This window comes from Choloepus didactylus, chromosome 1, assembly GCF_015220235.1.
Source record: "Choloepus didactylus isolate mChoDid1 chromosome 1, mChoDid1.pri, whole genome shotgun sequence".
In the NCBI taxonomy this organism is placed as follows: domain Eukaryota; kingdom Metazoa; phylum Chordata; class Mammalia; order Pilosa; family Megalonychidae; genus Choloepus; species Choloepus didactylus.
The window spans coordinates 209847805-209874811 of record NC_051307.1 but is presented as its reverse complement, the minus strand read 5'-3'; the positions used below and the strand labels follow the sequence as shown (position 1 = coordinate 209874811).

General features: G+C 40.4%; 1 protein-coding gene across 8 annotated transcripts in view; it reads left to right on the top strand.

Moving 5' to 3' along the window:
- The window catches only part of ERC2 (ELKS/RAB6-interacting/CAST family member 2), a 1046379-nt gene that overhangs the window by 27133 nt on the left and 992239 nt on the right, over positions 1-27007 (top strand). For all 8 annotated transcript variants that reach the window (XR_005210796.1, XR_005210797.1, XM_037798515.1 and 5 more), the window contains exons 2-3: positions 482-581; positions 2820-3616. Coding sequence is in view for 6 of the 8 variants with exons in the window: in XM_037798515.1 (XP_037654443.1) it covers positions 2960-3616 (657 nt within the window). In the remaining 2 variants the exon portion in view is untranslated. The remainder of the gene's footprint in view (positions 1-481; positions 582-2819; positions 3617-27007) is intronic.

The window sequence follows — 27007 nt, the reverse complement described above, 5'->3', positions numbered from 1 at the left end:
CCTCTGAGTGTGGGTTCAGCTGGGCTTGCTCATGCATCTGTGGTCAGCTGCTGCTTGGATGGGCAGCCCTGCTGATCTTGACTGGGCTTGTTCCTGCATCTTGGGCTTGATTTGCTGTTGGCCAGAGCATCTGGGCCCTGTTTTATGTTTTTCATCTTCTAGCAGGCTAGATTGGATGTGTTCTAATTGCTACGGCAGAAGACAGTGAGAAAGAGGAAACTCACATGCATTATATCAGGACTCTGCTTGCTTCGCATTTGCTATCACCCTGTTGGCCAAAGCAAGGCATGTTCTGAACCAAGAGCACCTCCAAAGATGTAGATACAGGAAAGGGTAAAGAATTGGGCCATTTATGCATTTGAAACTCAAATGGGTTGGTGATAGTTGTAGCTTCGGTCATTGCTGAATCCGTGTATCAAATGATGTCACTTGGCTTGGTCTCACACACTTCATAGTTTGGTTCTGCTTTCTTTTGTGTTAGGTTCAACTCTCAATGAGGCCCTTTCCACATGGTACTCAAAAGTGTCATCTTGAAAGCAGATCATCCCAGCTGTTTCCCAGTTGTTCCAGCTAAAGTCATGGTATGGAGCCTTTTTGGATCAATATGGGTCACATGCCCATTCCAAACCAGCTACTATATCTGGGGGATGGAATATGATGATTGACTTGACCTGGGTTATTGGCCTGGTCTGGTTTATGTTCCCACCCCTGCTATCACCCAGGTTGGAGTGGAGGGAGTCAGCCTTCCCCAGGTTGGTAATAATTTCTTTACAGAAAATAGAGATGGTATTACCAGAAAGGGCAGGGGGAAGATGGGTGATGGGCAGGTAAAAATAGAAGATGCCCCTGTATATTGCTGTTAATGTACTTATCTCATTGAAACACTATCAACAAAAATTATTGAGCGTCTACTCTGTGCAAATCACCAAACTCAGTGTTTTATAAATATCTTCTCACTTATTCTTCACAATGCCATTAGTTAGGTGGTATTACTTGAATTTTAGAGACTAGAGAAAGGAGGCTGATAACAGTTAAGTAATTCGTCCAGAGTCACCCAGCGAGTCAGTGTTAGAGTAGACATTTGAACCTTGGTTTGCCCCTCTCCAGAGTCTCTTTTCTTAGCCATGTGTTCCAGTTTGCTGATGCTGCTGGTTAGCAAAATACCAGAAATGGATTGGCTTTTATAAAGGGGATTTATTAGCTTACAAAGTTACAGCACTAAGGCCAATACAAGTGTCCAAACTAAGTCATGAACAAGAGGTTACCTTCACTGAGGAAAGGCCAATGGCATCCAGAACACCTCTGTCAGCTGGGAAGGCAAGTGGCTGGCATCTGCTGGTATTTTGTTTATGGGTTGTGTTTCAGAATGGCTTTCTCCAAAATATCTCTGGGCTTCTGTCTTCACTCCTCTCTCTCAGCTCCTGTGCATCCTTGCTTCTTTCTCCCAGGGCATTTCTCTGTAAGCATCTGGGGGTCTTCTCTTAGCTTCTTCGGGACAAATTCTGGGCTTCGTCTCTTAGCTTAGCATCTTCAGATGTCCTTCTGTCTGCATCTCCAGGTTTCTTCAGGTGACAGCATCTGTGTCAGATCTTGAACTCTCTTAAGTACTCCAGTTGAACTAATCATGACAGGGCAGGGCCACACCTCCATGGAAATAATCTAATCAAAATTCTCACCTACAGTTGGGTGAGTCACATCTCCATGGAAACACTCAGTTAAAGGTTCTGCCCTAATCAAAAGACTAGTTTGCCCCCACAAGATTGCATTAAAGAACATGGATTTTGTGGGGGACATAATAGATTCAAATGAGAACACCATGTTATTACTGTCTTAAAGCAGAAGAAAATGAAAGTATTATTAAGACACCCCAAGAAGAAGAGTAAGAGGCCACAATGCGATCCCTTAAGGGATTTGGGTCCATACACTGAAGGGATAATCACAACCCTGTAGCCCCAGTTATGTAAAATTTGCCCCAGCATAAGCATGAGGGGGAGTGTCTACTTAGGGATTATGGGATCAGGAACACTAACATGATGTTATTTCTCTGTGCCATTTCTGTACAGGTGTGAGTGGTTAATATGAATATTAAAGTCAACGAAAAGGCCAGACTGAAAGATACATGTGGGAGGGAATTATCGCTTTCTTTGGTGGTAGCATTTAGGACCTGGCTGTATGTATGTGAGTCATGGTGATAGAAGCACCTCTTTTTCCACTAGTTCCAAGATGGCCAGTAGATTCCAACTCACTTGTCAATGCCAGTTGACTGGTTGTAAACCACCTAGGGTGCTATGTTGAGAACAGTTCTGAACCTAGTGGAAAAGAGGACTGTGATGAATTAGTGATGCCTGCCAGGGGTATAGCATGCTTGCTGAATATTTGACATAGTAAGAGACAGAAACTTCTCAGAGTCATTGTCTAATTACTTGCATAGGGGGTCATGTCCCTGAGGATGGATTGTTTTTAAAGCTGAGGTCTCCATCATGGGGACCTGCATGGTGAATTTTTTGGAAGTCCCAACTCTCGTTTAAAAGCAGAAGCCAAAACTCAGAGTTTCATTTTCCTAAGGAAAAAGGCACTTCTTTTTTGGCTCTGAAAAGTTTTCACCTTGCTTGGGGGTGGGATAAGGGGGAATTCATAAAATGTTTACGTGTACCAAGTAAAGTTTTTGAGTTATTTTCCTTTTGTATGTACTTAATGGTTGCAACTTGATCTATCATCTGTCATCTGTCAATCTATCTATATGTATTAAAAAACAATAGTAGTTATAATCAGGTTTCTAAAGAAGTTTGTTCTTAATTATTCTTTTTCTCATTTTGCAGATCTCTGATTGGAGTCATTTCCTGGTATAGACTATGAAAAGAATGCAGTGAAAGTTCTGGCCGACAGTGGAAATATTGGCTTACTCCCCAACGTAGTATAGCATTTCTTCTCTTCAGTAGCACCTCATAGTAGAAGAAAAATGTATGGAAGTGCGAGAACAATCACTAATCTGGAAGGGAGCCCTTCCAGGTCTCCTCGTTTGCCAAGGTCTCCTCGTTTGGGCCACCGAAGAACAAGTAGTGGAGGAGGTGGAGGAACAGGCAAGACTCTGTCGATGGAGAATATCCAGTCCCTTAATGCAGCCTACGCTACTTCTGGACCCATGTATCTGAGTGACCATGAGGGAGTGGCTTCAACGACCTATCCAAAGGGCACCATGACTCTGGGAAGGGCCACTAATCGAGCTGTGTATGGGGGCCGAGTCACAGCCATGGGGAGCAGCCCCAATATTGCTTCTGCTGGACTTTCCCACACTGATGTCCTCTCATACACGGATCAACATGGTGGTCTGACCACCTCATCCCATCACCACCCCCACCAGGTCCCCTCCATGTTGAGGCAGGTAAGGGATAGCACAATGCTGGATCTTCAAGCCCAGCTCAAGGAACTTCAGAGAGAGAATGACCTCCTCCGGAAAGAGCTAGACATCAAGGACAGCAAGCTGGGATCTTCCATGAACAGTATCAAGACCTTCTGGAGTCCTGAGCTCAAGAAGGAGAGAGTCTTGAGGAAAGAAGAGGCAGCCCGAATGTCCGTCCTCAAGGAGCAGATGAGGGTTTCTCATGAAGAAAATCAGGTAGGTTATGACTCATCTCAATGTTTTTTAGCCTTGGCTTCTTGCTGAGTAGTTGATGCTCTGCAGATGGTCCCACGCCCTGCAAAGAAGAAAGTTTGACATTATCAAGAAGGTTATGGCTTAGTGTGTGTCTTATTTAGAGGCTACAAGAGGGGATGGGAAATATGAGGTCATGGCTTATGGTTTCTTTATTTTCCAATAACTTTTCCAGTAACCTTGCAGAGGAGGTGGGACTCATTCCTCATTGCCTAATTTTTATACTTGATTAATTTTATTTTCTTTTTCAGCAATGGCAGCAGCAGTTCAGATGTACTTCCCTCTGAATAGAAGAAGGAATGTTAATTTTTCCAAGTGTAAACACTATAACAGCAACATTTAGGGGGTCACATTTGGCTGGTGAATTAATTTTTCTTTTTTTTTCTTTTTGAAGCATCAGCAACATTATTTCCTTCTGAGTTGAGTGGAGTTTATTATCTAAATAGCAAACTGAATAACATTAAATGTAGTTGGGTAGAGTGTGTTTGATATCATGTTAGAGAAATACAATAAAATGTGACCTTTCTGCTTACATTCATTCAATATTAATTGAGCACCTACTATGTGGAAGGCACCTTCTTACTCTTCTTTGATCCATCTTCCACGTTATATAGCAAGATTAGTTTTCTCAGTGTCTACCTGAAGTTATGCCATTCCCCTGCTTAAAGGCTCTCAGTGATTCCTCATTACTTCTAGAATAAAGTCTGTCTGCTTGGCTGAGTGTACAGCACCATCCAATGGAAGGGCCTGAGCCAGCCTTTCTGGCCTTTTCTCATAACCACCTTCATCTGCCTGCTCAGCATCTCCCACTCCCAGCCCTACCCCCACCCTCACTCCCCACCAGTTTCCCTTTAGTTTAAGCCAGTCTTCATTTTCCAATCCTACCTGTTCTGTGAGGCCTGTCTTATATGCTGCTATTTTCATAAAGGCTTTGGAGCCAGATATAAATCTGAGTTTAAATCCCAGATTTACCTCTTACTGTTGGTGAGATAAGTGCTAAGAGAGGAGGAATCATTTCCTGGTACCGACTGTGCTCTGAGAACTTCCATTTGGCTGAAAAATTCATTTAACTTTCTATAGAAATTTGAGATAACTCTAACCTTGGCTGAACCAGTGATTCTCTGACAGTTGGTCTTGATGTTGGCCTGATGAAGCGCTCTGCCTCTCTTGGGGTCATCTGCTGGTCCTCCTGTTTGTTTCCCCGACTACCACCCCACTGGAGTCCAAGCAACCATGGAAGCGTTTGTGATCTTTATTGAGAGTCTGCTCTTTGCTTTCCTTCTGTGTAGAAAGCAATCACCTTATCCTTTTGATTATCTGATAGAGCCATTGCTGGTTTTCAGATGTGGAAATGTGATTTTTGGTAGGAACAGAAAGCTTTGTTCTTCCCTCCCAAATCAGATTAGTGCTCTGCGTCATCATTTCTGCTTTTTTCTAACTTTGTTGGTTCGCAAAGCTCTTGTGGACCAGTTACTGCAATGTGCTTTTCCTCAATTCTGTGCCATTTTCTCCCTTTCTTTTGAGTTGTTTTGGAAAATGGTTAAAGCAGTTTAGGAATGATACAAGTGGTGACCAAAAGTTTGAAAGCTATTCTCTAACCTGTCAGCTTCAAAATTACTTTTATCTCATTCTCCTATTGTTAATTTTTTTTGAAGACAGACTTCCAATTATATATGTATATATATTTATTTAGATTACATGCTGTGCTACTGTGCCAAAATATTATGTCCTGTATGACATTCATAAAAGAACAAATATGGAAGAGAGAAAATAAGTAATATATTGTGATAATTTTAATGGTCTGTAAACCCTTTTTTCCCTTCCAAAATGTTTTCAGGTGCTTGTTCATTTTGTGAGAGCTAGTTCAGTTAAAACTAGGTAACATCCATAGTTCCACTTAACTGTGCTGTGTTCCCAGAAGCCAGAAGCCTGTCAATGCTTGAGGGTGCTCCATTACCATTTCCTTGTTCTGAAACCTCCTTTGATCACAGGCTGCCTAGGGCACTGTGGGTGACGTGACAGAGTGATATCTGATGCAGTGAATGCCCCAGTATTAATCTGTATATTAAATGCAAGTAAAATATAATTGCTTTCTCTTTTAGGTTAAAACAAATATAAAGGGGAAGAAGCATGAATAGTTTGAAAAGTCAATTTACTTTCAATATAATGTCATATTGCAAACTAGAGAAAGTAAAGTTTGACAAAAAGCAAATTATATTTAAAAAATTGAAGCACCTCTTCTTCCTCCCTGTTTTAGTTTCCCAGGCTGCTCAAAGCTGATACCATGAAGTGGGTTGGCTTTAAACAATGGGAATTTACTAGCTTAAAGTTTGAGGCCTTGACAATGTCCAAATCAAGGCATCATCAAGGTGATGCTTTCTTTCCAAAGACCAGCTATTGGCAATCCTTGGCTCCTCAGCCACATGTTTTTCTGTGGTACGTACAGTTTCAAACCACCACACTCCACCTGCTGGACCCTAAAAAGACATGTTCTTTTGATATGCCAAATACATTCATTCCATCAAAATATCCCTGAAGCCTTAAGTCATTTCAGTAACAATACTAAGTACAAAGTATCATCAAAATTGGTTATAGGTGTGGTGTGTCCTGGGGCACAGTTCACCTCTGTCTGTGGACCTGTGAAACATGGAGAACAAAGTGTCTGCTTCTGGCAGTCATAGGATAAACATTTCCATTCCCATAGGGAGAAATTGGAAGAGAAACGGGTTATGGGTGATAAACAATTCTGAAACCCCCACAGGGCATACTCCCATTAGGTTTCAAGGTCTGAGAGTCATCTATGGAATGATGCTTTGTCCTCCTGGGCTGGTGAAGTGGCAGCTGTACCCCCTCCAAGTGCTTACACAGCAGCCATGCTCTCCCTGAACACTGGGGGTGAAGGTTTCACCCTCTTCAAGTTTCAAGATGGTGACTAGGCTTTAGGGTCTACCCTCAACAGACACTGGGGTAGTGGCCAGACTCTCTGCAATCCCCCAGGCATCTGAGAGCACTGGGGTGGCAGCACTCTTCCTGAACAGTGGAAAGCCTGCCCTCTCCAAGTGCCGGGGCACGCTCACCCTTTCCACACACGTGGTTTGGTCCGCTCTCTTGGCCCGAGAAGATGTCTTTGGTCTAGTCTTCAGCTTCCACGGTCCTTCCCTTGATGTGATTTTTCCTTCAATTAGGCCCTTTTCTGTCCCTTTTGGTCCAGGCTGGCAGTGGTTCTTTTCATAAGGATCTTGCAAAATACTTGTTGGTTTACATGTAGTCCACAGGGGTCCAAACCATCAGACAAAAGAAATTTCCACAGATCCTTCCTGAATAACTGCATTTTCAATCTGACTTGCACTGAAATAGCTGACTGGATCCATGGTCAGTTAAACCCTCACTTGGAGCACTAGTCTCTGGAGACTCACTTTCTGGAAGCTCAGGATTTTCCAAACCATCAATTTCTGGTTTCTTTGTATTCCGGACTTCTGTTCTCAGCTTATGCCTTTCCTCTTGCATTTTACTATAAGCTGCAAGGAGAAACCAGGCTGCACTTTCCACATTTAGCTTGGAAATCTCTTCAGTTAAATATCCAAGCTCATTGTTTTCAAATTCTGCATTCCATTCGACATCAGGATTCAATTTTTGCCAAGTACTTTGCTACTTTAAAACAATGATTGCCTTTCTTCCTGTTTCCAAGGACACATTCATCATTTCTTCCTGAGGCCTCATTGGAAGTACCTTTAGCATCCATATTTCTACCAATAGTCTCTTTAAATCGATCTAGGTCTTTTCTGTCAAACAGCTCACAATTCTTCCAGCCTCTAGCTATTACCCAATTCCAAAGCCGTTTCCACATTTTTGGTATGTGCAGTAGCAGCAACCCACTCTTCTGGTACCAAAATCTGTTTTAGTTTCCTAGGCTGGTCAAAGCAGATACCATGAAATATAGGTTGGCTTTAACAACTGGAGTTTATTAGCTTACAGTTTGAGACTGTGAGAGTTTCCAAATCAAGGCATCATCAAGGCAATACTTTCTTCCTGAAGACCAGCTGCTGGTGATCCTTGGTTCCCCTGCCACATGGAAAGGCACGACAGCATCTTCTGGTCTCTCCCTTCTCTTCTAGGTTTCGTTAATTTCAACCTCTTGCTTCCATGACTTTTTTTTTTTTCTTTCTCTGTATTCATTCCATTTATAAAGTACTCCAGTAATAGGATTAAGACCCATCCTGAATGAGATGAGTCACACCTTAACCGAAGTAGCCTTGTTAAAAGGTCCTACTTACAATGGGTTCACACCCACAGGAATGGATTAAATTTAAGAACATGTTTTTCTGCAGTATGTGCAGGATAGGGTAGGTTCTGCTGCAGTAACAAACAAATCTGAAATCTGTGGTTTAACATATTAGAGGTTTATTTCTTATTCACCTAAAGATGGAAGTAGGTTGAGCGATTCTCCAGAGTAGCCCTTCCATGCAGTGACACAGGTATCCAGACTTCCTGCTTCTTGATGCATGGCTTCAAGGGTCACTGCAGCAGGAGAACAGAGTGCATGGAGATGGCACATCAGCTCCTCATTTCCTCGAATTGAAAGTGACACAGTTGCAAGGGGGTGGGAGGGATGATCCTCTCCTCTTTTCAGGAAAGGGATGAGAAATAGGTCTGGAGGAACACTAGAAATTTCTACCAGTGAGACTTTTATGTTTGTCAAAAAGTAGGCCTAGGTGAAATAAAGTTGGAGGGTTTATTATATGCTAGACATTGTACTTATAGCATTGTATCCCTTATCTTAATTACTATTTGCATAGATTATCTGAGTTGGTGCTAGAATTTTCCTCATTTTACAGATAAAAATAAAATGTAGAGAGGATAAGCAGCTTTTCCAAATTGAGATATAGGCACTTAATATAATTGGGACTCCCTTGTACATAACATGTTGCTTTTCTTTTGCAGCTTTCAGAACTCTCTCCTTGTCCTTTCTATTCAACAGTTTGATCAGTATGTGACAGGGCATATTTTTCTTCAAGTTTATACTGTTTGGCTTCTTGGATGTGCATATTCATGTCTTCTGCTAAGTTTGGGAAGCTTTCTGTCATTATTTTTTTTGAAAATCTCTTCTGCTCCTTTTTCTCTTTCTTGTTTTTCATATATATTGGTATGCTTGATAGTGCCCCAAAGGTCTCTTATGCTATTTTTGCTTTTTATAATTCTTTTTTCTTTCTGCTACTCAGCCTGACTGATTTCAATTGTCTTGTCTTTGAGTTCACTGATTATTTCTTCTGTTAGCTCCAATATCTGGGAATTTTTCATTTCAGTTATGTGGTCTTCAACTCCAGTAGTCCTGTTTGGTTCTTTTTAAACATTTCTGTCTCTTTATTGAGATTCTCATGTTGCTTGTTCATTGTTTTCCTGATATCCTTTAGTTCTTTCTCTGTATTTTCCTTCATCTCCTTGAGCATATTGATGATCAGTTTTTAGTTTTTGTACGGTATGTCCACAGTCTGGTCTTCTTCATTGATATTTTCTGGATTTTTATCTTCTGCCTTTGGATGGGTCAACATTTCCAGTACCTTTATTTGTCTTGTAATCTTTTTTTGCACACTGTACATTTTAGCATTTTAAACTGTTATCCCTGGGATTTATTCCCTGAGATGTCTGTTTCTTGAGTTTGTATCCAGTTAGTGATATGGAGATTCTTGAGTGTCAGGAGCTAATAGAACTAAGCAAACCTAAGCAAAGAGCACCTTTCACCATCTTTGCAAATTGGGTTTGTTTTGGCTTTCTGTCAGAGTTCAGCTTTCCTAGCAGAAAGGTCAGCCCAAGGTAAGTGCAAAGTGCAGGGTCCTTCTGATCTTTTCTGGGCCTGTGTCTTATCCTGGGCTTGTGCTTGCTAGTGCTTTAGGAGTTTCCCTGCTTCCTTCTTTACAGGAGTTTGAATGCCCCCTCTACTTCCTAGTAAAGAGACCTTCTCCCTCTCTTAGGTGTTGCACAGCAGGACTTAAAGCAGGTAAGCCTTTGCCCCAGACCACCCACCTCAGTTGTTTCTTGCACTGATTTCATTGTCTCAAGTTGCTTATGCTTTGAGGGCAAATTCTGGCATGGGGGGCTTGCAGGAGAGGAGTTTCCCAAGTCAGTCTTTTCCAGCTGGAGCAAGGTCAGTGACGCACAAAAGGAGTACCAGCTGGCTCCAAACTGCCCTAGGGAGAGGATGAAGAGGGAGACAGGAAGGGAACCAGGAGCTTTTTCCATGGCTCCCCAAAGTTGTGCTTTCTTGACTCGGCACCTGCCCAGCGAATGCAGCCCTTCAACTGTCCTCCACAGCTCTGAGAATGAATACTGTCTTTAAGTTTCTTCTACAGCCTTTGTCTTGGGCAGGTTGGAACAAAGTTCACTCTCAGAGATGGGTCCCCAGCAATCTGAAGAGGCTAATCAAAAGCAGTGATCACCGATTGGACCATGTTCCTCACTTCCCCCCTCCTCCTTGGATCTTGGGGAACTGGAATTTTATGTTCTTCTCTGGTAGCAGCAAGATATACCAGGGGCTGGATCCTGCTGCTGCCTGCCATGAGAATGGGGGTGGGCGACACTAATTGCCTTGTGGAGAGAGCAATTTACTGGTATTACCACAATTTACCAGCTTTTCTTTCCGCTCTTCCCTGGATCGTGTACAGTATTCTTTTGGACTCCAGAGTTTCAAAATAGTTGATGCAGACAGTTCCTGCCTGTTTGATAGTTGTTCTGGTGGAGGGATTGATTCCTGGAGCATCCTACTCTGCCATCTTGCAGTAGATTTTGAAATCTTTTTGGTTCTGCCAGAGGGAGCTGAACCCATTTCTGTATCTAAGGGAGTATGTTGAACACCCTCCGTCTGTTACAGGAAGTACCGAATTGTCTGGAACCTTGGAGCTAATAGCTAGGTGGTTCTGACAAAATTTATTATGTTCAATAGTTTGATACTCAGGTTTCTGGAAGGATTTTTCCATTCTTCAAGCTCCACTTCTCAGCCACGCAGAATTATATTCAAATTACATTTGAATATAATGTAATTTTGGTGCTAAGAATTGCAGTGCTGAAATATGGAAACATTGGCTTATTTGTATAAATCAGAGTGGAAAGATGCAGAGCTATCTCTTTGCTATCATTTGTGTTTTTTTGCTTCATGATGTGCTTTCTTGAGTGGGGGATGAAAGAGATGGAGTATTATGGATAGCTTATTATTTGGAAATAGCATGAGCCCATCATAACCCATGACCTCAGTGTCACCATACCTGTAGACTGGCTGAGGTATGTTTTAGGCATATTTGCAGTTCTTTGGTGTTTTGTGGAGAGATGGAGAGAAAAGTTTGATAATGGAAGTTCAGCTGCAACTTAAAAATTTTGAATAGCCTGATGTGTTGGGGTGGAGGTTGTTGTTGAGGGGGTGGGAATAGAAATAGAATGACCCAATTTTCTCTAAAAGGTGTGTGGGCTTATATTTTCTTTACAACCCCAATCTGTTTACCTGAATGATGGAGATCAGAGAAAGAAAACATTGGAGGAAATAAATTTTCAGAAAGTTTATAAGGACTTCTATCTTTTGGTTTGGTGGATATAAGTTAGTAGCTTTTCATATTGCTGGATATTTTGTGCAATTGTTAACTGCAGTTTTAATAGATTATGTTTTTACCAATTAGGTGTACCTAAAGCAGTTTTTAGATATTTTCTTAAATTTTGCATGGCTAACCAAGGATCTGCATGAATATAAATAGCACCACACACTGGGAGATTGTACTAGATACAACATTTCCATCTCGTGTGTGCATAAGTGGGGCAAGGTCATTGGCAAAATGTAACCTAAGGAGTGTAAGTAAACCTGTCTGGGGACTGTGATGGCTTTTAAGCAATGGTTATGTGATAATTTCTATTTCTGGCATAACACAATAGGAAATAATCCACTCTAAATTGGTATTAATATAGGTTTTTGATGAGTTTTTGAGCTAGTTTCAACAGATGATTGATTGATTCTCATTTTGAGCCTATAATTTAAAAAGTTCAAGATGGATCACATTTCCGGGTTCCCTTTATTATTATTTTCTTTATTTGTGTAACTGCAGGGCCATTTTGACAAGGGACATTCAATTCTGTTCTAAAATATTCGTTTCATTGTGAGAGTCCAGACATGATGAGTTGTTCTAATTGGAAGTGGGTGATAGAATTTATTTTATCTCCTGTTGGGAAGGTGGTGAGATGGCTATGTTGTGATGGGGTGTCAGCCATTAAATGTAACTGCAGTCACCTTGAGTATTGAGTGTTTGTGGAATCAAGGGCTGAGCCCCAGAGAGTTGGGTCCGATCAGGTTTGTGGGTGGGACTCAGGTGTATTTACTACTGAGATAGACCTGTCTTATCCCTGGACCTTCTTCTCGGCTCCTCTCTTTCTGCAACTTTAAGTCTGAGAAACAATGGGTCCCTCAAAGACAATATTTCCAAAGTGTATCCAGGAATATAAGGCTTTCCAAAGTGGGTTGTCAGATGAGCTTGAGACATGACATACTAGATACTCCTATTTCAGAAATTCATAATGGCTCTAACTCTTGCAGTTAAAGTTTATTAAATTTATTTAACTGAACAACCCCCCAAACTTATGTGACAATGCAACTCTGTTTTAAACTGAGCACCTATGTCTTAGGCAGCTACTGCTACAATAATACTGTGTAAACAAACCAACCCAAAACTTAGTGGCTTAAAACAATAATTATTTATTTCTCCCTCACATATATGCAGGTTGGCTGCAATTGTGCTGGTCTGGTCTGGACTTTGGGCTCTGGACTCCAGGTTGAAAGTTGGGTTTGGGTATGGTCCATGTGTCTTCTTGGATTAGTGACCACCCAGGGCTTAGTCTTCTCGTGTGGGTCACAGATACTAACTGTCCAAATCAGCCACACAAACATATTTGAAACCTCTGGTGTATGTCTACTAACATTTCATTTTCTAAGCAAGTCACATCTCCAAGCGAAAAGTCTGTGGGTGGGAAAGTCTTCTCTCTGTTAAGGCTGAGAGAGAGAAGAGCAGATATTTTCTGAAAGACAGTCTCATCTATCACAAAACATAAGTACCCCTTGAACTAAGGGTATAAAGGACATATTTGGGAAAGGTTGCTTCAGGAGCATCTTTGGAAGCAAGACCTTAAAGTGAAGGTGAATGAGCACTTTCTGTGCAGTAAAAGGTTCCTTCAGTGGCCGGGCCTTCCAAAGAGTTCTAATGATACCTGATTTCTCCTTTTCCTCAAGCATCTGGCCAGTGAAACCCAAGTGGATATTAGGGGATTCAGAGAAGTCTTTTGTTTTTTGGATAAAAGGAATAATTGTCACCAGCAATACCCCTTCCCCCTTTTTGCTGCCTTGAGTGTAGGTGTGATGTCTGGAGCTGTGTCAGCTGTATTGTAACCGTGAAGGAAAGGCCAAGACAAGCACAGAGACGTCTGTGAGCAGCTGCACCAACACCACCAATGACCTGTTCCATACTTATTGTCATTTGAGAAAATAAACCCCTTGTTGTTTAAGTCACTCACGGTTGGGCTTTCTAGTACTTGCAGCTCAATACTTTCTTAACTGATAAAACATTATAGGAAATCATTAATTGAAAGTTATTATTCATAATAATTACTAATCAGGGTAACAAAAAAAGGTGCATTTCAATAAAGTGAAATGATATCTTCCACATTAGAATGAAGAAACCCACTTAAAAATTTTATTGGACAGAAGTCTGAAATAGTGACAGAAACACTGTTTTAAGCCTATTTATACAGAAAAAGGGGGAATTTATTGGTTCTTGTAAGAGATTGCAGAAAGCCTCCGATGTGGAGCTTGGTTCTGACTGGATCCAGGGCCTCAAACTATAGCAGAACTTTTCCTTTCCCCATCTCTTCATCTCTTATTCTTAGTGTCTGTTTCTTGTCTACGTCTGAGCCTGATATTCTTCTCCATGTGGTGTGTGGTCTTGGCTACAGGTACCCCAGGGAAGAGAGCCCTTCCATTTGGAAGATTCATGGAGGGACTCTTGTCCTGCTTTGGTCATATTTTACCTTCAGGACTTGGTGACTGTATGGGGCAGGGTTCGGGCGGGAGGGTCGGGGATGCGAGAAGGGTTACAGTGGCTGGAAATCCTATTAGAACTGCCTGGGTAGGGAGAGGAGCAGTTCTGTAAAGGAACTAGGATGAAGGGCAAGGTCATAGTATAGGACAAAAGACAGATGTCCACTGCACTGAATCGGGCTGTCCTTTAGTCACTTTCTTTCCCAACATATTTTAAGGACATAAGAGTCATATCAAGAGACCTGATTAACTAAGAAAGTCAATCATTTGCCGCATCTCTGTATTTTTTTACATTTTAACTCCAAATTGATGTGTTAGTGTGGGGGTGGGAGTGTATTTCCCCAAAGTTATATAGCCACATCACTTCAGAACTGGATAATATAAACTATTTAGCACCACAACATAACTTGGAATGCTGAATCTTAAAAGGATGAAAATGTCCATTTTCCTCATCTTGAAACTTTCATTCTTCACAGAACTGTACCTTTTGTCTACCTTTCCAGAAAGCTGGAAAAACTTTGGTCCAGACTTAGGCAATGACCTACTTAGACTGCAGCTACAATTTTAAATGACTTTCATTGATAGGTGAAAAATTCCTTTGGTTCTGAAGACAGATGTGATGGCACTGAGCCAATAGTTGGTTTCTTTGTTCCCTAGAATGTAGGAGATTGATTTGAAGTGAACTATACATCTTTGTCACAGATGTCAGCTGGTTTTTGCCTCAATAATCTCTCGCAGTCAACACTAAAATCAGTCATGTGCACCACATGAGTAGCCTTACAGATTTTTATTCCCAGGTTTTCTTCTGAAAGACTTGGCTGATGGAAGGAAAATAAACATTCTTGTATGGTGTACCTTAGGAGATCTAAATGACTTCCATCTTCCATTTTCTCTCTGGCTGACTTTATTTTGGAGTTGGGATAGCAGCTATACACAATAAAGGAAAGAAAACATTTTCAAATATTTCAACAAATAGATTATTCTAGTCTTACTTGTGCCAAAGGCATTTATTGAAACATGCTCAGAGAGGGAAAGGCAAAGGGAGTGGTCACCCCCAAACATTCACTGCCTAATTAAATTCCCTACGGACAGCATCCTCCCAGGATTTGAAGAAGCAAGTCTATGTTGACAGGATAAAAGTAACAGGGTAATTGTATTGGCTAGAGCAGGTGGGGTGGGCTCTGAACCTGGTCTCTTCTGGCCAGAGCACAGTTTCAGTGCCTGTAATTAGTTACAGGTGGAGTGCTTGTTTGTTGTTTTGGAGTCCATTGACATCTTTGTGCAAATTTCCACCACCCCGGGTGGCATTTGGAATCAATAAATAGTCAAAAATGGGAAATCGACTTCACACACACACACACACACACCGAGCTGTTGTAAAGGTCAGCCTCTGAAAGCTGTGGAAAGCATTTATAAAAGTTTGGGATGTAGGCATTTAGGCAGAGTGTGGGCATGATGCCAAGACCTGGGGTAACTCTGCAAACAGCATTCTGATATGTGCAATTTCCTCTCTTTCTCTGTGAAGCCAGCATTTGATTGTATCTTAGAGGCGACGTGCAGCCATTTTGTTTTTCAGGAGAGAAGTAAAGACTGAGGCGGCTGCTATTTCCCGTCGTGTAAACCCACGGCTGGGCTTGAAGTGTCTGGTTTGGCTGACATTGATCAAGTGAATGTCGTAGTTCTCGGCAGGGGGAGATTTTGTCCTTCAGGGGACATTTGGCAGTGTCTGGAGATATTTTTGATTATCACAACAGGGGGAGGGTATGCTACTGGCATCTAGTGGGTAGAGACCAGGGGTACATCATACAGTGTACCTGACAGGCCCCACGACAAAGAATTATCTGACTCGGAATGTAAATAGGGGCAAGACTAAGAAACCCTGAGTTAATTGGAAAATTACTGTATCTTCATTTTTCTTGGTACTTTGCCTTCACTCGATGCCTTACTTTCACTTTGTCTTTTGTGGAGTGATGAGCAAACTGGACATATTTTTGTAAAAATGATGATATAAAAGGTAAAACTGGATTCATCATTGTGTGGGAAAGAATTGTGAATGATATCTGTTTTTTTTTTTTCTTCCTGACTTGGGCCAGTAATCATGAATCTTCAAATACCTTGAATTCTTTTAGAGATCATTTGGTTAAAAGGTATCAATTTTGTAAGGAAATGAACAACCCTTTAATGAAATAAAAACTCTTTTTAAAAGGATCATTTCTTTATTCTTCCATTGACTTTTTATGGTGGTTTTTATCCATATTGAAGGGGAAGGAGCATAAGCATTTCTGGGCACCTACCATGTGCCGGGCATTTGCTAATTGCTTTCAATGTGCATGAGCTCAAGAGCCCTGCAAGAGACATGGGACATTCCCGTTTTATAGATAAGAAATAAGGCATAGAGAGATTTGGGGACTGCCTGAAGTCTCACCATTAGGTAGAGTTGGGCTTTGATCTCAGCTATGCTTAGCTTCAAAATTGTGCTCTTTCCACTATCTTGAAGGGAAAACAACCAATTTCCTCAAAAACTAGGTAATTTGATGCTGAAGTGGAGGCCCTAATATAGAGTGGAAGTAGCAGTTCTGACAGTATCTTAAGGATGCTGTCAGAGGTATACAGAAAGGATGGAAAGCAAGAATGAGGAAGCAAGTGAGTTGTCAGGAGCAGCAGAGGAGGGAGGGCAAACATGGGGTAGTGAATGCATTCTTGTCAAGTAAATGAGCAGAGGAAAATGCCACAGGAACATCCTATCTTGGAAACCCATCCAGAAGGAGAGGAGGAGGTGACTCCAGGACTGGCTGGAAAATTAAAACCACAGGTGGCAGAGAAATGAGAGAAACCAACTCAGGATGCTTGTTAAAGGCCCAGCAGATCTTTTCAGATGGTTGGGGCTTTGGCAAATTCATTGGATCCACAGAAGCAGAGCTCCAGGTACGGGGAGGGAAGATTATTGGGCTCTAATGAGGATGGTCCCAATTTCATTAATCCAGTTAGGCCTCTTCTTGACATTGTTCCCATCTTCAGGAACTTCAGGGTGCAATAACTGGCACCTCTCACGTCCTCTTCAGATGATTTCTGACCTCACTGGAGTGATCATGCCTTATTCGGGCTTCATGTCTCAAACTGAAGTATTCCTTCCCCTCTTGGACCCTAGTGTTCCTGATTTCCACACCCCTCCCAGCTCCTTTTCCCTATGGAATCTTTTCTTTGTTCTCTTTGAGACTCCACATCTTTCATCCACTAATTCACCCAGTCACCTCTCATCTAAGGGACAATGTGGATGCCTGTGGCAAAAACTTACTCAAGCAGGTTGAAGAAAAACAAGAAAAGGATTTATTGGGAATAATATAAAGTTTTTTTCCCAGATCCTAAGGGTAGGTAGGACAGGCAGGTGTACTGGGAGGCTGTAACCAGGAGTTGGGAGATGGTCAGGAATGAGGACAAAGTCAGTCCCTGGCTGGCTGTCTGCTTTCTCTCTTAGTTCCTCTCTGGATGCCTGCTTTTATATACCCCTTGTGAAAAAGTAGCCACTCAGGGAAACCATTTGTGTCTTCTCCATTTAAGTACTCAACAGACTGTTTAGATTGCTGTGTTTCAATATCAGATTCTGAGAACCGAGAATCTGATTGGCCTAGCTTGAGTCAGAGTCTGTTCAAGGTCTAATCATCAGTGGCCAAGGGAGTGAGGTCATAAGCCCAGACATGGAAAGAGTCTTTCTGAGAAAGGGGCATGATGGGTAGATTTTCTGACAAGGGATCATGTAGGTGGGATGGTAAGGAGGAAGGGATAGCTGTTGCTGGAAAATACATTTGTTCAACACATAATTGGGAGCTTACCTTGTTTCATTTATTGGGAAGACCAAGACCAATCAAGTAGACTCTAGAGTCAGGAGAATTTACTAGTCTCACCTCTGTCTATAACCAGGCATTTCAACAGCAACTGTAGTAGCTTCTTGAAATCTCTTTACCTTTATACCCACCTTGTCAATCCCTACCTCTGATTGTGCCCAGTGGAGAAATTCTGGAAGTAGTATTGACTGACACCGGGATTGATTCATGCTATCTTATCTTAGAGGACCCATAGGGCTCCTATATATAATGTCATTTTGCATCTTTTATGGAACTTTTAAAAAATATCCTCCACTTTCCATAAACTTAGTTACAATGGACAATCTCCAAAGTGCAACTTTGGGTCTCCGAAGTGGATGGAATTATGGTGTTAGGATCTGAAAATTTTTAGACTTAGTCATGTTTTCATTTGATGTCTTCTATTTTAAGGTATAATGGCTAGCTTGTGTTCTAAAAAATATTAGCTCCTTCTGTGCAATTTTTCTGTGAAACTGAACCTGCTCTAAATATAAAGTTTATTTAAAATCAACAATAACAACAACAAAAATATTGGCTCTTGAGCACATATTATGTGAAGAGGAATTGAAAGAAATTAAAATTCACTGATTTGTCTCTTGGGAAAGCTTTCTGAAACATTTATGTGAAACAATGTAAAAATTCCCCAGGAATCCTGAGGCCAGTGGAAATAACTAAGTATATGAGATGGAAAGTTGGACAGTGCATATGATGGCCAAATTTAAAAATTGCTCAAATTTGGGAATCTAGCAGATTATAAATAAAAATTGCCTTCTCACAGTTTTTAAATTTCTATTTGTGGTTTTTCACTTTTGGGCAGCAATGCACTCTTTTAGAAGTCAATGGAAACTTTGTAATTTCTCCCTAGAAAAATGTGCATACCTCAAATTGTGCACATTTCACTTCCTTATCCCTAGTCCCAACCCCTGGGGCATCCAAGGATAATTAGGTCAAAACCCCATCTAGATATTGAAATTTAATATTAAATATTGCATTGTGTATTAGCAGTAAGAAGTTCCCAATGTAGTTATTGGAATGAATGCACTATTGGTAATGTAAGACATGTCTTCAGCTCATTGCTATTCAGTTTGTGTTGGGAAGTGGGGAGCATGTCAGGTTTTTGGTGGTAGTTAGAGTGTTTATATTAGTAGGATGGAAACTTGTACTGTAGTCACTAAATGTAGGGACAATGTACATCTGGAAGTGATAGATTTTTGTCCACCCTTAGTAATATGTTACCTTAAAATGTTTGTGTAGCATTGGGTGATGTAGTAAAGTATGTTTAAAAATACTTTTCTTAAGGACTTTTATTTATTGTGTTTATCTTGTGGTGCCAGCATCCCAAATTCAGCTTAGATAATTCTGCTTCACTTCTTTGTAATTGAAAATCAAATTTAACACTACAAATTAAATTATGCTGAAGGCATTTATGATAGAATAAGGAACCAATGATTTTGGCAAGTTGTCAAGCAAGGGTTAATTGGGTACCAGCTGTGTTCCCAGTTGCATGCCCAGGGCTGAAAGAGATTCTAAAGAGGTTTAAGACACCTGTCCTGGCCCCTTACCATCTTGTGAAAAGCACTAGAGGCCCAGTTCTTTTTTCTTTGTAGAAAATGAATAAGGAGCACAGCAGTTACACCTTGATTTTGATGGACATTTGAATCCACTTTGGAACTTATACCTGAGTACAAAGTTCAGTCTAAGCAGCATAAATAGGTATCACCCCGCATCCTCCCGGTACCCAGCCAGTGTAGAGCTTCTGGAAGGGATGGGGGTGGGTTGGAAAAAGTCTGGGCTCCTAATTTTCACAGACAAGGGTGTGAGGTAGGGGAATCACTTAACTATTTAGCACACCTACTTTACCGCAATATGGTTTCTTGATAAGTAAGGATAAAAACTATCAGTACAACTCATAAGGCACTTTCTACTTGAATCCTAAATTAAACAGTATTAATTAATAGTGTCTTTTGAGTGCCAGACTCTGTGTAAAGGACTCACATATGGTAACTCACTTAATCCTCATGATGACCCTGTGAAGTAGGTACTGTTGATCTGATCCCAATTTTATATGCCATCCAGGCAGGGCTCAGAGGGGAGGTTACTTGCCCAAGGTTACAGTTAGCTGGTGGCAGAGCTGGGATTGAACCCAGGCAGACTAACTCCAAGGTCTCTAAAGTTAGAGTTAGCACTGTGTGCACAAGCTGATTTTAGGACAAGCATGGACTCTTCATTTAACAACTTTGAAGCCCATGTTGAGAAAGTCATTCCCTCTCCAAATCTCACTCAGTACTTGCGAATAACTTCAAGGAAAAGTCTCAGTTTGGTGCCAGTCTTGAACATCTCCCTTACACCTGTAAAGTGTTTTTTAGCCTCACTGTCTCATGGAGGATGTGCAGTGACATTCCTGCATGATGCTTACATTATACGTCTGACAGCTCCAGTTTTACCCTTGGTGTTGGATAGGCTGCCCATTAAAAGAGTCCCATGGAGTAGAACTGGCAATGTAGTGCTAGTGGGGCTTGCCATCTCAGTTCCTGCTTGATTGTCTTTGATGATGATTGAGGGCACCAGCTTTGGAAATGGATTGCCTGAGTCCACTTTCTAACTGTGGGACTTTGGGCAATTTACTTTATCTCTCTGGACCCGTTTTCTAAGCTGTAATGTGGGTATAATAATAGTAACTGATTTGTTGGGTTACATTTAACAGGATTAAATGAGGGAGTTTATGCAAAATATTTAGCACTATGCCAGCATGAGTAAATATTCACATATTAGGGGATGATGATAATGACCATGAAGAGGCCAATCTGTGGACAAAAAGCCAAGCCATGGAGTAAAGAGCAGAGAGAATGACTGAGAAATGGAACTAGAGCCTTGATTGCACCATATATGAAGACTGACCCTTTGAATTTCCTAAAATTTGCATAACTCAGTTTGAATTGAGGTTTTCTTACTTGTAGACAAAATCTTCTTGATTTATAGAGCTTCCTATATCCAAGGCTTTCTCTGTAGAAGCTTTGGAATTATAAAAATGAGTAGGTCCCAGCTCCTGCCATTAGAATCCAGTCTAGCAGGGAAAATGCCAAAGATATAGACCCATAAAAAAGGAAGAAAGTTGTACCTGCCATTAAAACATAGAGTTAAAATGCTTTAGGAACTCAGAGAAGGAAGAGATGGGAGAAGATTTCATGTAGGGAAGGGAGTATTGGAGACAGTCCTTGAGGATGGAGTAGTATTCAAAGGGGTGGAGGATGGTAGCAGGGATGGGTACTGCAGAGCCCAGGTTCTCAGTGGAAGGAATAGCCAAGAGAAAATAGATGACTGGAGACTTGTTTTGTAAAGTACAGGAATGAAGGTAGGGCAGAATTAGTGGTCCAAATATTACAGTTACGTTTAAAGAGGAGAAGGAGAATTTGCCCTATAGAAATTACTTTTTCTTATAGGGTCTCCCTCCCTTATTATTTTTTTTATTTTTTTTATTTTTTATCATCATTTTATTGAGATATATTCACATACCACGCAGTCATACAAAACAAATTGTACTTTCGATTGTTTACAGTACCGTTACATAGTTGTACATTCATCACCTAAATCAATCCCTGACACCTTCATTAGCACACACACAAAAATAACAAGAATAATAATTAGAGTGAAAAAGAGCAATTGAAGTAAAAAAGAACACTAGGTACCTTTGTCTGTTTGTTTGCTTCCCCTACTTTTCTACACATCCATCCATAAACTAGACAAAGTGGAGTTTGGTCCTTATGGCATTCCCAATCCCACTGTCACCCCTCATAAGCTACATTTTTATACAACTGTCTTCGAGATTCATGGGTTCTGGGTTGTAGTTTAATAGTTTCAGGTATCCACCACCAGCTACCCCAATTCTTTAGAACCTAAAAAGGTTGTCTAAAGTGTGCGTAAGAGTGCCCACCAGAGTGATCTCTCGGCTCGTTTTGGAATCTCTCTGCCACTGAAGCTTATTTCATTTCCTTTCACATCCCCCTTTTGGTCAAGAAGATGTTCTCCATCCCACGATGCCGGGTCTACATTCCTCCCCGGGAGTCATATTCCACGTTGCCAGCGAGATTCACTTCCCTGGGTGTCTGATCCCACGTAGGGGGGAGGGCAGTGATTTCACCTTTCAAGTTGGCTTAGCCAGAGAGAGAGGGCCACATCTGAGCAACAAAGAGGCATTCAGGAGGAGACTCTTAGGCACAAATACAGGGAGGCCTAGCCTCTCCTTTGCAGCAACCGTCTTCCCAAGGGTAAAACTTATGGTAGAGGGCTCAACCCATCAAACCACCAGTCCCCTATGTCTGTGGTCATGTTAGCAACCATGGAGGTGGGGTAGGCGAATACCCCTGCATTCTCCACAGGCTCCTCAAGGGGGCACTACATCTTTTTTTTTTTTTTCCTTGTTTGTCTTTTTTCTTTTCTTTTTTTTTTTTAACTTTCCCTTCTTTTTTCAAATCAACTGTATGAAAAAAAAAGTTAAAAAGAAAACAAACATACAATAAAAGAACATTTCAAAGAGACCATAGCAAGGGAGTAAGAAAAAGACAATTAACCTAAGATAACTGCTTAACTTCCAACATGTTCCTACTTTACCCCAAGAAAGTTACATAATATAGCAACATTTCAGTGAACTTGTTCCTACTACATCCATCAGAAATTAACAGACCATAGTCATTTCTGGGCATCCCCAGAACGTTAAATAGCTTATCTGTTCTTCTTGGATTATTGTTCCCCCTTCCTTAATTGCTCTCTACTGCTAGTTCCCCTACATTCTACATTATAAACCATTTGTTTTACATTTTTCAAAGTTCACATTAGTGGTAGCATATAATATTTCTCTTTTTGTGCCTGGCTTATTTCGCTCAGCATTATGTCTTCAAGGTTCATCCATGTTGTCATATGTTTCACGAGATCGTTCCTTCTTACTGCCGCGTAGTATTCCATCGTATGTATATACCACATTTTATTTATCCACTCATCTGTTGAAGGACATTTGGGTTGTTTCCATCTCTTGGCAATTGTGAATAATGCTGCTATGAACATTGGCATGCAGATATCTGTTCGTGTCACTGCTTTCCGATCTTCCGGGTATATACCGAGAAGTGCAATCGCTGGATCGAATGGTAGCTCTATATCTAGTTTTCTAAGGAACTGCCAGACTGACTTCCAGAGTGGCTGAACCATTATACAGTCCCACCAACAATGAATAAGAGTTCCAATTTCTCCACATCCCCTCCAGCATTTGTAGTTTCCTGTTTGTTTAATGGCAGCCATTCTAACCGGTGTTAGATGGTATCTCATTGTGGTCTTAATTTGCATCTCTCTAATAGCTAGTGAAGCTGAACATTTTTTCATGAGTTTCTTGGCCATTTGTATTTCCTCTTCAGAGAACTGTCTTTTCATATCTTTTGCCCATTTTATAATTGGGCTGTCTGTACTATTGTCATTGAGTTGTAGGATTTCTTTGTATATGCAAGATATCAGTCTTTTGTCAGATACATGGTTTCCAAAAATTTTTTCCCATTGAGTTGGCTGCCTCTTTACCTTTTTGAGAAATTCCTTTGAGGTGCAGAAACTTCTAAGCTTGAGGAGTTCCCATTTATCTATTTTCTCTTTTGTTGCTTGTGCTTTGGGTGTAAAGTCTAGGAAGTGGCCGCCTAATACAAGGTCTTGAAGATGTTTTCCTACATTATCTTCTAGGAGTTTTATGGTACTTTCTTTTATATTGAGATCTTTGGTCCATTTTGAGTTAATTTTTGTGTAGGGGGTGAGGTAGGGGTCCTCTTTCATTCTTTTGGATATGGATATCCAACTCTCCCAGCCCCATTTGTTGAAAAGACCATTATGGCTCAGTTCGGTGACTTTGGGGGCCTTATCAAAGATCAGTCGGCCATAGATCTGAGGGTCTATCTCTGAATTCTCAATTCGATTCCATTGATCTATATGTCTATCTTTGTGCCAGTACCATGCTGTTTTGGCAACTGTGGCTTTATAATAAGCTTCAAAGTCAGGGAGTGTAAGTCCTCCCACTTTGTTTTTCTTTTTTAGAGTGTCTTTAGCAATTCTAGGCATCTTCCCTTTCCAAATAAATTTGATAACTAGCTTTTCCAAGTCTGCAAAGTAGGTTGTTGGAATTTTGATTGGGATTGCATTGAATCTGTAGATGAGTTTGGGTAGAATTGACATCTTAATGACATTTAGCCTTCCTATCCATGAACATGGAATATTTTTCCATCTTTTAAGGTCCCCTTCTATTTCTTTTAGTAGAGTTATGTAGTTTTCTTTGTATAGGTCTTTTACATCTTTGGTTAAGTTGATTCCTAGGTACTTGATTTTTTTAGTTGCTATTGAAAATGGTATCTTTTTCTTGAGTGTCTCTTCAGTTTGTTCATTTCTAGCATATAGAAACATTACTGACTTACGTGCATTAATCTTGTATCCCGCTACTTTGCTAAATTTGTTTATTAGCTCTAGTAGCTGTATCATCGATTTCTCAGGGTTTTCTAGATATAAGATCATATCATCTGCAAACAATGACAGTTTTACTTCTTCTTTTCCAATTTGGATGCCTTTTATTTCTTTGTCTTGCCGGATTGCCCTGGCTAGCACTTCCAGCACAATGTTGAATAACAGTGGTGACAGCGGGCATCCTTGTCTTGTTCCTGATCTTAGAGGGAAGGCTTTCAGTCTCTCACCATTGAGTACTATGCTGGCTGTGGGTTTTTCATATATGCTCTTTATTATGTTGAGGAAGTTTCCTTCAATTCCTACCTTTTGAAGTGTTTTTATCAAAAAGGGATGTTGGATTTTGTCAAATGCTTTTTCAGCATCTATTGAGATGATCAATTGATTTTTCCCTTTCGAGTTTTTAATGTGTTGTAATACATTGATTGTTTTTCTTATGTTGAACCATCCTTGCATGCCTGGAATGAACCCCACTTGGTCATGGTGTATGATTTTTTTAATGTGTCTTTGGATTCGATTTGCAAGTATTTTGTTGAGGATTTTTGCATCTATATTCATTAGGGAGATTGGCCGGTAGTTTTCCTTTTTGTAGCATCTTTGCATGGTTTTGGTATTAGATTGATGTTAGCTTCATAAAATGAGTTAGGTAGTGTTCCATTTTTTTCAATGTTTTGAAAGAGTTTGAGTAAGATTGGTGTCAGTTCTTTCTGGAAAGTTTGGTAGAATTCCCCTGTGAAGCCATCTGGCCCTGGGCATTTATTTGTGGGAAGATTTTTGATGACTGATTGGATCTCTTTGCTTGTGATGGGTTGGTTGAGGTCTTCTATTTCTTCTCTGGTCAGTCTAGGTTGTTCATATGTTTCCAGGAAATTGTCCATTTCTTCTACATTATCCAGTTTGTTGCCATACAGTTGTTCATAATATCCTCTTATAATTTTTTTAATTTCTTCAGGATCTGCAGTTATGTCACCTTTTTCATTCATTATTTTGTTTATATGGGTCTTCTCTCTTTTTGATTTTGTCAGTCTAGCTAGGGGCTTGTCAATCTTGTTGATCTTCTCAAAGAACCAACTTTTGGTGATATTTATCCTTTCTATTGTTTTTTTGTTCTCTATGTCATTTATTTCTGCTTTAATCCTTGTTATTTCTTTTCTTCTACTTGGTTTAGGATTGGTTTGCTGTTCATTTTCTAGCTTCTTCAGTTGATCCATTAGTTCTTTGATTTTGGCTCTTTCTTCCTTTTTAATATATGCGTTTAGTGCTATAAATTTCCCCCTTAGCACTGCTTTTGCTGCATCCCATAGGTTTTGGTATGTTGTGTTCTCATTTTCATTCGTCTCTATATATTTAGCAATTTCTCTTGCTATTTCTTCTTTAACCCACTGATTGTTTAGGAGTGTGTTGTTTAACCTCCAGGTATTTGTGAATTTTCTAAGTCTCTGATGGTTATTGACTTCTAATTGTATTCCATTGTGGTCAGAGAATGTGCTTTGAATAATTTCAATCTTTTTAAATTTATTGAGGCTTGTTTTATGTCCCAGCATATGATCTATTCTGGAGAAAGTTCCGTGAGCACTAGAAAAGTATGTGTATCCTGGTGATTTGGGATGTAATGTCCTGTAGATGTCTGTTAAATCTAATTCATTTATCAGATTGTTTAGGTTTTCAATTTCCTTATTGGTCTTCTGTCTGGTTGATCTATCTATAGGAGAGAGTGATGTGTTGAAGTCTCCCACAATTATTGTGGAAACATCAATTGCTTCCTTTAGTTTTGCCAATGTTTCTCTCATGTATTTTGTGGCACCTTGATTGGGTGCATAGACATTTACGATTGTTATTTCTTCTTGCTGAATTGCCCCTTTTATTAGTATATAGTGGCCTTCTTTGTCTCTCAAAACATCCCTGCATTTGAAGTCTATTTTATCTGAGATTAATATTGCTACACCTGCTTTCTTTTGGCTGTGGCTTGCATGAAATATTTTTTTCCATCCTTTCACTTTCAGTTTCTTTGTGTCCCTGTGTCTAAGATGAGTCTCTTGTATGCAACATATTGATGGTTCATTTTTTTTGATCCATTCTGCGAATCTATATCTTTAATTGGGGAGTTTAATCCATTTACATTCAACGTTAAAACCGTGAAGGCATTTCTTGAATCGGCCATCTTATCCTTTGGATTATGTTTGCCATATTTTTTCCCTCTCTCTATTAATATCCTTTATTGTACCCATACCGAATCTCTTTAGTACTGAACCTTTCTCCAAGTCTCTCTGTCCTGTCTTTGTTTCTCTGTCTGTAGGGCTCCCTTTAGTATCTCCAGTAGGGCAGGTCTCTTGTTAGCAAATTCTCTCAGCATTTCTTTGTCTGTGAAAAATTTAAGCTCTCCCTCAAATTTGAAGGAGAGCTTTGCTGGATAAAGTATTCTTGGCTGGAAATTCCTCTCACTCAGAATTTTAAATATATCGTGCCACTGCCTTCTCGCCTCCATGGTGGCTGCTGAGTAGTCACTACTTAGTCTTATGCTGTTTCCTTTGTATGTGGTGAATTGCTTTTTTCTTGCTGCTTTCAGAACTTGCTCCTTCTCTTCTATGTTTGACAGTGTGATCAGTATATGTCTCGGAGTGGGTTTTTTTGGATTTATTCTATTTGGAGTTCGCTGAGCATTTATGATTTGTGTATTTATGTTGTTTAGAAGATTTGGGAAGTTTTCCCCAACAATTTCTTTGAATACTCTTCCTAGACCTTTACCCTTTTCTTCCCCTTCTGGGACACCAATGAGTCTTATATTCGGACGTTTCATATTATCTATCATATCCCTGAGGTCCATTTCGAGTTTTTCAATTTTTTTCCCCATTCTTTCTTTTATGCTTTCATTTTCCATTCTGTCATCTTCCAGGTCACTGATTCGTTGTTCAACTTCCTCTAGTCTTGTACTATGAGTGTCCAGAATCTTTTTAA